General features: G+C 36.5%; 1 protein-coding gene across 1 annotated transcript in view; it reads right to left on the bottom strand.

The window, feature by feature from the left end:
• The window catches only part of LRRC63 (leucine rich repeat containing 63), a 94,680-nt gene that overhangs the window by 56,634 nt on the left and 25,923 nt on the right, over positions 1-12,123 (bottom strand). The window contains exon 4 of the mRNA XM_053563322.1: positions 3,219-3,385. Within this exon, the coding sequence (XP_053419297.1) occupies positions 3,219-3,385 (167 nt within the window). The remainder of the gene's footprint in view (positions 1-3,218; positions 3,386-12,123) is intronic.

The raw sequence follows: 12,123 nt of genomic DNA, 5'->3' as shown, positions 1-12,123 counted from the left end.
TAATTTGAGCTCATTCTTTTCAGCATATCCTTTCTTTTTTTTTTTTTTTTTTTTTTTGAGACAGAGTCTCACTATGTCACCCTCAGTAGAGTGCTCTGGTGTAGAGTGCTCTCGTGTCACAGCTCACAGCAACCTCAAACTCCTGGGCTTAAGTGATTCTCTTACCCAGCCTCCCAAGTAGTTGGGACTACAGGAGCCTGCCACAACACCCAGCTATTTTTTTGTTACAGTTGTCATTGTTGTTTAGCAGGCCCGGGCTGGGTTCGAACCCACCTGCCTTGCTGTATGTGGCCGGCATCCTAACCACTGAGCTATGGGCCCCGAGCCTCCGCATACCCTTTCTCCACACATACCTGTAACTTCTTCCAATGTCAGTATGTCAAACACCAATATGGTATATATTTCTTACAAGCAACAGAGGAACATTAGCACTCCATTATCAACCCAAATTCATAGTTTACATTATAGTTCACACTTTGTGTTGTATATTCCATGGGTTTTCAAAATGTGTAAGGAAATGTATTCCCCATTACAGTGTTATACAAAATCAGTGCCCTAAAAATACTATTCATCCTTTTTTTTCTTTCCCCACATCCCTGGCAACAACTAATCTTTTTACTGTTTCCAAAATTTTGCCTTTTCCAGAATATTTTGTCATTGTTATTGTTGTTCCTCATTTTCTCAATTACTGCCTTTCTATAATAAATTAATTTTATGTAGTGTGCTATGTTGATTCCCTTATCACTTCCCTTTGGGCATTTTTTAATATGGTTTCTTAGTAGTAGTTACCATGGGAATTAATTGGCATCCTAAATTTACAATAATCTAGTTTGAATTGATACCAAGTTAACCTCAGTAGCACACAAAATATGTGCTCCTCTATACCTTCATTTCCTCTTTGTTTTGTCACAAATTAACTCTTTGTACAGTTTGTCCATTAATTTAAATTTATATATTTTGCCATGGATTTGTCTCTTAAATAATATAGGAAATAAAATGACTATTACAAATCAAAAGCTGAGTAATACTGGCTTTTATATTTACCTAGGTAGTTACCTTTACCAGAGTTCTTTATTCCTTCTTAAGGCTTTTTGAATGGCTTATCTTTCCTTTAATGGCAACCTAAAGAACTCTCTTTATTTATAGGACAGGTATGCTAAGAACACATGCTCTCAGCTTTTATTTACCTGGAAACTTCTTCTTTTTTTTTTCTTTTTTTGTAGAGACAGTCTTACTTTATCACCCTCGCTAGAGTGCCATGGCATTACACAGCTCACAGTAACCTCCAACTCCTGGTGTTAGGTGATTCTCTTGCCTCAGCCTTCCAGTAGCTGGGACTACAGGCACCCGCCACAACACCTGGCTATTTTTTTGTTGCAGTTTGGCTGGGGCTGGATTTGAACTTGCCACCCTCGGTATATGGGGCTGGTGCCCTACCCACTGAGTCACAGGCCCTGCCCTATCTGGAAACTTCTTAATCTCTCCTTTGTTTTTGAAGGATAGTTTGCTGGATACAAAATTGTGGTTGACAGATTGCTTTTCTTGTCATATTTGAAAAATGTTATACCCTTCCCTTCTGGCTTTCATGATTTCTAGTGAAAAAATGATAATTTTTTTTAGATTCCAGGTAGGTAACAAAACACTTGTTGCTTACTGCTTTCAAGATTCTTTCTTTGACTTTGGCTTTCGGCAATCAAATTATCTTAGTGTAGATCACTTTGCGTTTATCATTATTGGAGCTCCCTGGATATATAAATTCTTCTCTTTAATCAAATTTGGAGAGCTTTGTAGCATTATTTATTCAAATATTCTTTCTACTCTTTACTTCTTTTTCCCATGACACATTGTATGTATTTTGGTATTCTTGATGGTGTCCCAGAGTCCCTAAGACTCTGTTTATTGATCTTCATACTTTTTCCTTTTTGTTATTCAAACTTATGCTGTCTATTGACGTATTTGTTAGTTCTATTATTCTTTCTTCTGCATAATCAATCTACTATTGAAATCTAGTAACATTTTAATTTTGATTATTTTTTAGCTCTAGAATTTTTTAAAATTCTTTTTTGTAATTTCTATCTCTTTATTGATAATCTTCCATTCACCTATTACTGTTCTGATTTTCTTCAACTCTTTGTCCATGGTTTTTGTTAGCAGTTTGAGCATATATATTACAGTTGATTTAAAGTCATTTTTTTTTTGTTTTGTTTTCTAGTAAGTCCAGTGTGATTCCTCACAAGCATTCAGGCTTAATGAATTCAGGCATTCAGGTTAATTTTTGTGTGTGTGAATGGGTCATGTTTTTGCATGTTGCATAATTTTTGTTGAAATTGTAGCCCCTTGATATCATGGTAACTCTGGAAATTACATTCTTCCCCCTGTTTGGCATTTGTTTCTGCATCTTAATGTGGACTGTAGCTATTGGTTTATTGAATATTTTTTTCTAAATTATCTTTCTTAAGTCTGTATTATTAGTCACATGTTGTCTTTAAAATCTCTGCTTCCTTCGTTTATTTTTAGTTATTGTTTTGATAATGATTTCCTTGAACATCAGAAGAAGGATAGGGAGGGAGGAAGAGAGAGAACCTCTCCCTGTCTTTTCGATTTAACTCCTGGAATGCTTAGCTAGGCCATTTATAACTCTACCTTAGTCTTCACTTTCTGCTTGTACTGAAGGAAAAGGTCAGCCAGATGTAAAAGCTTAAGGCCTTCTCTGGTCTTTCCTTGAGTAATTTATACTTGGCACATAATGGGAACTTAGTAAGTGGAAATCAGTTGTTGTCCATCATACAGAGCTTATGTTTAGTAAAAAACCAGCTTAGCACTAGATTTGGCACAGGACTAAAGATTACTAATAACTTTAAATTATGATAAATATGAATATCATTTCTCTATGGTAAGTAATGAAAAATCACTATAATTATTTTGAATCTGAATGGCTTTTAAAACTTAAGGCAAACTAGAACAGATAGGATTAGAATATTTTTCTGGAAAATCTCAATTGCAATCAGACAGACATCTTCAATGCCATGGACATTTACCTATATTGGGGAATCTAAAGCAAAAATAATAGATAATACAACTAGACATTGTCAATAGAAAGATATAACAGGGCGGCACCTGTGGCTTAAAGAGGTAGAGCGCCGGTCCCGTATGCCGAAGGTGGCGGGTTCAAACCCAGCCCCGGCCAAGAAAAAAAAAAATAGAAAGATATAACATACCTTAAGATTAAGTGCATTTCTTCCATATACTTGACAGTTTATTATGGCCAGATTGGCCATGGCTGTTATTGTTTCATATCGAGTTGTTGTAACAGTCTTAAAACCTTCACCACGTAGAACATACACACCTGATTCTTTTTTAGTTATTTTCATGCCACCTATAGAAACTAAACCAAACATAAAACTTAAATATGTAATCACTTAGAGTGAAAGATCAAAAATATCAATGTTAAGACTGAGTTACTCTAAGGGGTTAGCTGTACACAACCTCAAGAAGGGATTCCTTCATCACCTTCATCTAGTCTTAGCTGTTTGATAATTTGAGTGTTGTTTTGTTTTGTCATTTAATATTAGATGGTATGACTGTCTTCCAAAAGGAAAACCATACGCTCATAGATTTCTGTCTGAATAATTTTTACAACCAATCTCAGACTTTTTATACTACCTATTATTAAGTTGGTTTTTTTTTTTTTTTGAGACAGGGTCTCTATTGCCTAGGCTAGAGTGCAGTGGCATCATCAAAGCTTAGCTCACTGAAATGTCCTACATAATTTAACTCTACACAGTGTGTAGGTCCCCCACAAGAAAAACAAGTCAGGAATAAGTCAAAGACTATCAAAATTTAAATTTACTTTTTCATGCCTATTGGGGTTTTCACCTTCCATCAAAAATGTCCTATGCAAGTATATGCCAAAGTGTGGCACAAGAGTATTTTGAAATTTTATATTGTTTGTTTAACATTCTCAACCAGTCTTGCTGCACTACTTGCAAAGACATATTTTATAATCTCAGTAATTCCTATGCTATTGCTTCAATGAGAGTAAATAATGCATCTTAGAATAAAGAAAACAACATTTACTTTTAAATTTCTAAAATAGACCCTTTGTGCCCATTTAAGAACAAGAGATATGAAAGTAGCCATATAATAAAGAAATATGTATAAAGTTATATGAAGATTCCTTGCCTTGAGAGAGGGAATTAAGCAAGAAGGAAAGGAGATTGAGTTAAGACATAAGTCTATGGTCTGTCTGCTCCCTGCTCACCCATCCTCTGGATCTCAGTCCAGGCAGTTGTTTTTTGAGTAGAAGAGAGGGAGATGAAGGTGGGGGAGTGATTAGAAATTCCCTGATGGATCTTTGAAGGATCTGAAGAATGTTACCTGAAACTTTCCAAGGAGAGAGCCACTAGAGTGGAGGAAATTCAATAAAGCAGAAATAGCAGCATGACTTGCTTAGGTTAATGGCATAGAGGAAACCTAGGAGATAATTTATGCCACAGACAGGCATACAGAGCTCAGAAGGAATAGTGGGCTCAGAATGTCTGATGGTTATAGTGTTCTGTTCTGTATAATCTCCTATTAAATACAGCTATTGAATTATTTTTTTACAATTTTTTCTTCGAGTATTTTAATATTTTAATAGATTTAGGGGGTACAATTTTTTTGTAAATTGTAAATACCAATTTTATAAATGGTATAGTGGTAAAGTCTAGATTTTTAGTGTACCCATGACCTGAAGTGTACACTGTACCAAATAGATAATTTCCATCCTACTTCCCCTTTCAACCTCCCCCTCAAAGTCTCTAGTGCCCATTGTCCCTCTGTATGACCATGCATTCCCATTGCTTAGCTCAAACTTATACTATGTATATACAAGAACACACAGTGTTTGGTTTTTGTTCTTGGGTTATTTCACTTAGGATAACAGTCTACAGTTCCATCTAAGTTGCGAGAAAAGACATTGTTTCATACTACATACCAGTAGTATTCCCCAATATATGTGTGGGCATATACAAAATATACAACATTTTCTTTATCTACTCTTAAGTTGGTGGCATTTAGATTAGTTCCTTATCTTTGCAATTGTGAATCATGCTGCTACAAACATATGAGTACAGGCTTTTTTTTTTTTTTTTTTTAAGAAAACAACTTTTTCCCTTTGAGTAGATTCCCAGTAGTGGGATTAATGGGTTGAATTGTAAATCTACTTTTTCTCTGAGATATCATCATACTGTTTTCCATAGAGGATATAATAATTTATATTCCCACCAACAGTGTATACGTATTCCCTTTTCACTCCATCCATATTAGCATTGATTGTTTTTGACTTTTTAATAATGGCCATTTTTGCAGGAATAAGGTAGTTTAAATTTGTATTTTCCTGATGATTAATGATATTAAGCATTTTTTCATGTTTCTTGGTGATGTGTTTCTCTTTTTTTGAAAAATGTCTGTTCATATCTTTTGCCACTTTTTAATGGAGTTATTTAGGTTGTTTGTTTGTCTCTTGTTCATTTGTTCAAGTTCCTTATATTCCTGAAATTAGTCCTTTGTCAGGACTAATTTTCCCCCATTCTATAGGTTTTCTATTCACTTTGCTAATCATTTCTTTTTCTGGGAAGAAGGGTTTTATCTTAATTAAGCCTATTTTGTTCATTTTTGCTTTTGTTGTATTTGCTTTGGGGTCTTAGTCATAAATTTTTTTACTTAGGCCAATGTTAAACAGTTTTTTCTATGTTTTCTTCTAATTTTTTTTTATGGTTTCATGTCATACATTTAAGCGTTTAATCCATCTTCAGTTAATTTTTGTGTGTGCTGAGAGATAGGGATCCAATTTCTACATGTAGCTATCCAATTCTCCCAGAACCATTTATCAAATAGCAGGTCCTTTCCCCAGCATATATTTTGCTTGCTTGGTCAAAGGTCAGTTGGTTGTATGTATTTAGCTTTATTTCTGGGTTCTCTATTCTGTTCTGTTGATCTATGTGCCTACTTTTATAGTAGTACCATCCTGTTTTGTTTTTTCTAAACTTGTAGTATAATTACAAATCAGGTAATGTGATGCTTCTAAATTTATTCTCTTTGCTTAGAATTGCTCTGGCTATTCATGCTTACTTTTGATTCCATGTGAATTTTAGGATTTTTTTTTTTACTAATTCTGTAGAAAAACAACATTGGTATTTTGATGAGAATTGCATTGAGTCTATAGACTGCTTTGGCAGTATGAACATTTTAACAATATTGATTCTTCCATTCTATGAGAATGGGATGCTTTTTGACTTGTTTGTATCATCTGTGGTTTCTTTCATTAGTGATTTGTAGTTCTCCTAAAAGAGATCTTCCAACTTCTTTGCTATGTATACTGCAAGGTTTTTTTAATTTCTGCTATTTTAAATGGGATTGAGTTCTTTCTTTGATCTTCAGCTTTGTTGTTAGTGTACAGAAATGCTACTGATTTGTGTATCTTGGTTTTATAACTGAGACTTTACCGAATTTTACCAATTCTAGTCATTTTTGGAGGAGTTTTAAGATAAATTATGTATAAGATCATATTGATGGCAAACAGAGTTAGTTTGATATCCTCTTTTCCAATTTTGAGATCTTCTATTACTTTCTCTTGCCTGATTGCTCTGGCTAGGACTTCCAGTATTATGTTCAGTAGCAATGATGGAAGTGGACACTCTTGCCTTGTTTCCAGTACTTAGGGGAATGATTTAAGCTTTTCTGCAGTCAGTATGATATTGGCTATGGGTTTGTTAAATATGGTTTTTCTTATTTTGATGTGTATTCCTTCTATGCCTAGGTTTTGTGAAGTTTTATCATGGAGGAATATTAGATTTTATCAAATGTTTTTTCTGCATCAATTGAGATAATCACATAGTTTGTGCTTTTAATTCTGTATATGTGATGAATGATAGTTACTGATTTGTGAATATTAAATAATTCCTGCATTTCTGGGAGGAGGAAATCCACTTTATTTTGGTAAATTATCTTTCTGATGTGCTTTGGATCGGTTTGCTAGGATTTTGTTGAAGATTTTAACAGCGATATTCATCAATGATATCAGTCTATAGCTCTTTTTGTTGTTGTCGTGACTTTTCCTGGCTTTAGTATTGAGGCAATACTGGTTTTGTAGAATGAATTAGGGAGATGTCGCTCCCTAATCTTTTGGAACAGTTTCAGAATTGCTACCAGTTCTTCTTTGTAGGTTTTGTAGAATTCAGCTCTGAATCCATCTGATCCTGAGCTGTTTTTTGGGGGGGAGATTGTTTTTTATATTACTGATTAAATATCACTGCTCATTATTGCTCATTATTATATCCTTAAATCATGATTCTGATCTCTTCCTGATTTAAGCTTAGGAAGTTGTATATTTTCTGTATCCATTTCCTTTAGATATTCTAGTTTGTAAGCAAAGAACTGTTATAGTAGTCTTAGATGATTTTCTATCTTTCTATTGTAATGTATGAAGTATAATGTCTCCTATTTCATTTCTGATAGAGCTTATTTAAAACCAAAAATAATAAATTTAAGACATGAATGAAAAAGTTCACTAAAGAAATAGATATTATTTGGAAACATAATAGAACTTCTTAAAATGGAAATCATTTAGAGAATCTCAAAATGCAGTGGAAAATTTTAACAACAGCTTAAATGAAGTAGAAAAATGAATTTCAGTCTTTGAATACAAGGCTTTTAAATTAAGCTAGTCTCTCAAAAATAAAGAAAAGAACAAATAGAAATGAACAATATCTGAAAGAAATCTGGGACAATGTAAAATGTCCAAATATAAGAATCATAGGCATGTCTGAGGGAGAAGAAAAAGCAAATAGCTTGTAAAAACCTATTTGAGGAAATAATGGAGAAAAACTTCCATGATCTTACCTAGAGAGTTAGACATTCAGACACAAGAAACTCAACGAACTCCAGGAAGATTCATTACAAAAAGGATATTACCAAGGTCATAGTCATTAGACTGGCTAAAGTTAGCATAAAGGAGAAAATCCTACGAACTGTGAAATGAAAACATGAAGTAAGATACAAAGGAAAACCCATAAGACTAACAGTAGACTTCTGAGAAGAAGTCTTTTGGCCAAAAGAGATTGAGATCCTACCTTTAATCTTCCTAATTAGAATGACTGTTAGCCAAGAATTTTGTATCCTGCAAAACTAAGATTCATTAACACAGGAAAAATAAATTCTGTCCCAGACAAGCAAATGCTAAGAGAATTTGTTACCACCAGACCACCCCCACAAGAAATACTCAAGGGAATTTAAACATCAAAGTGAAAAGTCAGTGTTCATTAGTATAAAAATGTCCAAGAGTAAGAAAAACTCACAGCTTTTGTAAAACATTAACACAAGAAAGAATACAAAGCAACTAAGTAACAATTAACATGTCTGAAATGTTATCTCACACATCTTTATTAACATTGAATTTAAATAGTCTAAATACCCCACTGAAGAGATATATATTGGCAAAATGGCAAAAAAAAAAAAAAGCCAAATTATCTGTGTTCTCCAAGAGACTCACTTGACTTACAAAGAGTCTCATAGAGTCAAAAGGGGGAATAAAATATTCCACACAAATGGAAACAAAAGTGAGCAGGAGTAGCTATTATCAGATAAGGCAGACTTTAAATTAACAATAGTTAAAAAAAAAAAGAGAGACAAAGAAGGTCACTATACAATGATAAAGGAATTGATTCAACAAAAAGATATAACAATCTTAAATATAAATGCACCTAACATCAGAGCTCCCAGATTCATAAAACAAATACTTCTAGAAATAACAAAAGAAATAAACAGCAATGCATTAATTGTGAGAGGCTTCAACACTCCACTGACAAATCTATACAGCTCATTGAGGCAAAAAATCAACAAAAAACCCATTAGACTTAAATGGGACAGCATACCAAATGGGCCTGACAGTTACATAACTTTGTAACTTCAAATTACACAATATACAGTCTTTTCATCAGCACATGGGACATTTTCCAAGATAGACCATATCTTAGGCCACAAAGTAAGTCTCAACAAATTCTGAAAAAAATTGAAACCATACCAAGTTATCCTTTCAGACTACAGTGGAATAAACCTAGAAATCAGTTGCAAGAGGAACTCTCGAAACTATACAAGTACATGAAAATTAAACAATAAAGACATGCTGCTGAATGTCTTTGGGTCAATGATGAAATTAACACATTGTTGACCAGCAATTTTACACAAAAGGTATCCCATGTTACTGGCTATTATTCCCCAATTGAATAAGAAAGTAAAACAATGTAAAAATGTAAATAAACTTCAATCATTATCAAAAAATAAATCCATTGGGCGGCGCCTGTGGTTCAGTCGGTAGGGTGTGGGCCCCATATACTGAGGGTGGCAGGTTCAAACCCAGCCCCGGCCAAACTGCAACTGAAAAATAGCTGGGCGTTGTGGCAGGTGCCTGTAGTCCCAGATACCTGGGAGGCTGAGGCAAGAGACTCGCTTAGGCCTGGGAGTTGGAGGTTGCTGTGTGAGGCCACAGCACTCTACCGAGGGCCATAAAGTGAGACTCTGTCTCTACAAAAAAAAAAAAAAAAAAAAACATCCATCACTTCACTGATACTCTGTGGATCACTAAGTTCAACAGTTACACCCAAAATTTTGGATAATCTTCCAAGTTTGGTGTAATATCATTTTAAATCCACTCTTCTTCAAAATCACTTTCACTATCAGAATCTATTATATTTCTTTTTTTCCATTTTAGTGGTCTAATAGTAGATTCATAACTGTCTTCCAATAAACTCATGTTCCAGATCACAACAAAATATTTCAAAATCACTTGGACAATCAGATAAAGCGTCTGCATATAATTCATTGAAAAGTTTTTCACCATCACAATTCATCTAGTATTTGCTATACTAGAAATGTGATAAAACCTGAATACCTAGAAAAACAACTTTTATATGATAAAGTGAACACAAATGAACATGATCAAGAAAGATTTTTACAATATACTACATTACTGTGTGTTTTAAAATGTTCAATAGTTGGGACGGTGCCTGTGGCTCAAAGGAGTAGGGCGCCAGCCCCATATGCCAGAGGTGGTGGGTTCAAATCCAGGCCTGGCCAAAAACTGCAAAAAAAAAAATTCAATAGTTAATGCAAATGCAAACACAAGTTAACTTGTCAACAATGTTTGGACATGAAAATGCAAGTTAACTCATGATTGGTCAATAATGTGTTAAGAAGAAAATTTAAAATTTTTGTAAAATGAATAATAATGACACAGCTATCAAAATCTCCAGGATATAGAAAAAGCAGAGCTAAGGGTAAAGTCTACAGCATTAAACCCCTACATCAAAATGTTAGATCACGAATTAACAAACATCACAACTCAACTAGCAAAAGAACAAACCAGCTTGGTAGCTGTAGCTCAGGGGTTAGGGCACCAGCCACACACACCAAGGCTGGTGAGTTCGAATCCAGCCCGGGCCTGCTAAACAATGGTAACTGCAACAAAAAATAGCTGGGCATTGTGTTGGGTGCCTGTAGTCCCAGTTACTTGGGGGGCTGAAGCAAAGGAATCACTTAAGCCCACAAGTTTAAAGTTGCTGTGAGCTGTGACACCATAGCAGTCTATCAAGGGCAACATAGTGAGATGGAAGAGAGAAAGAGAAAGAGAGAGAGAGAAAGAAAGAAAGAAAGCAAACAAACCAAACCCAAAGCAGGGAAAAGGCAAAAATAGGCAAAAATCAGAGTAGAACTAAATGAAGTTGAAAAAATAAGAAAACACAAAAGATAAATACAACAAATAGTTTGTTCTGGCACATGCTTCAGCTTCTCTCCTGACTACTGGGCTGTGAGCTGGGCAGCGACCAGACACAGAGATGAATACAACAAAGTCCCCACTGTCAGGGAAGTAAGAGAGGAAATGAAGGACTGGACGTTGGCTGCCCTGCTTCCAGCGTGTTCTTCACAGTCACCACTCATCACACGTCTGGGAGAGAAAGCATAAACTGGGTGTCCCCAGGCCTAGTGACCCTGAGCAGAACCTGACATGGCTGTCTGTCTCCATCAGAAGGTGGAATTTTCTAAGCAAGAAATACCTGAGCGGGGAGGAGACAAGAAGGCTGACTGAAGCCAGCTTTCCACAGAGGCTCCCGTCCAGTAGGAGAGTTAAAGGACAAAAATTCAGCAAGTAACCTGGTGGATTTGAGCTGCACTAAGAGAGAAGGTTGAAGAACGCACGTCAACCCTGCTGAGGTGACCTGCGACCACAAGGATACAAACAAAAGGTACAAAATCCATCACCAAGAGGACGGGAGTCCCCTCCCTCCTGAGAACAGCTCAGAGTGCCCCACAAACAACCGGGCAGAGTTTAAAAGTCCTCCCACTACACTCCACGGGAGATACCCTATAAAAACGGGACCTACTTCACCTACAAGGTTGCCACGGCTTCCTCCGGCCAGGCATAAAACTGTATAAACTGTATATAGTCTCTACCTGGAATTCTGAGCTCCCAGCACGCCCCTTTACTCACACTGAGGTCTGGAGGCCAGTCCTGGTCGGCAGAGAGGGGACCGCACCTGAGTGGCAGTTCCCTGAGGCACAGTGCGACAGCTGTCTTTTGGTGACAATACAGCCAGGCATAAAACTGTGTAAAGCTGTGTGTGTTCTATGCCCACAACCCCAGGCTCCCAGTGCTCCCCGCGCTCCCCTCTGCTCTCGCTCCAAGGTCTGAGGCCTCGCTCCAAGGTCTGAGGCCTCCAAGGTCCAGACCCTTGGGTGATTGCTCGAGGGGTGTAGACAGTGCTGGGCAGCAGCCGGTAGGTGCGAACTCTGGGGAACGGGAGCAGAGAGAGGATGGTTGGTCGGAAGGGAGCTACACCGGAGCAGCGGTTGCCTGAGCCATGGAACAGCAGCCCTCTTTTGCTAGCAATACGGCTTACTACCAAATATTCAGAAGCCACACCCCCTGTCTCCCTGGGCAACCAGAGACTCTGAGTATAGGATTTGGCTGAGACAACTCCAACTTGCAAACCGGGGAAACTCGCAGGATGGGGCTGACCCAGAGGTCCGCTTTACTAAACCTAAGATGCACCTGGCCCTCAGGGGATCATCAGCCTATAGACAATACAA

The sequence above is a fragment of the Nycticebus coucang genome, chromosome 15 (genome assembly GCF_027406575.1).
Source record: "Nycticebus coucang isolate mNycCou1 chromosome 15, mNycCou1.pri, whole genome shotgun sequence".
Lineage (NCBI taxonomy): Eukaryota > Metazoa > Chordata > Mammalia > Primates > Lorisidae > Nycticebus > Nycticebus coucang.
This window is presented reverse-complemented; position numbering and strand designations above follow the sequence as displayed.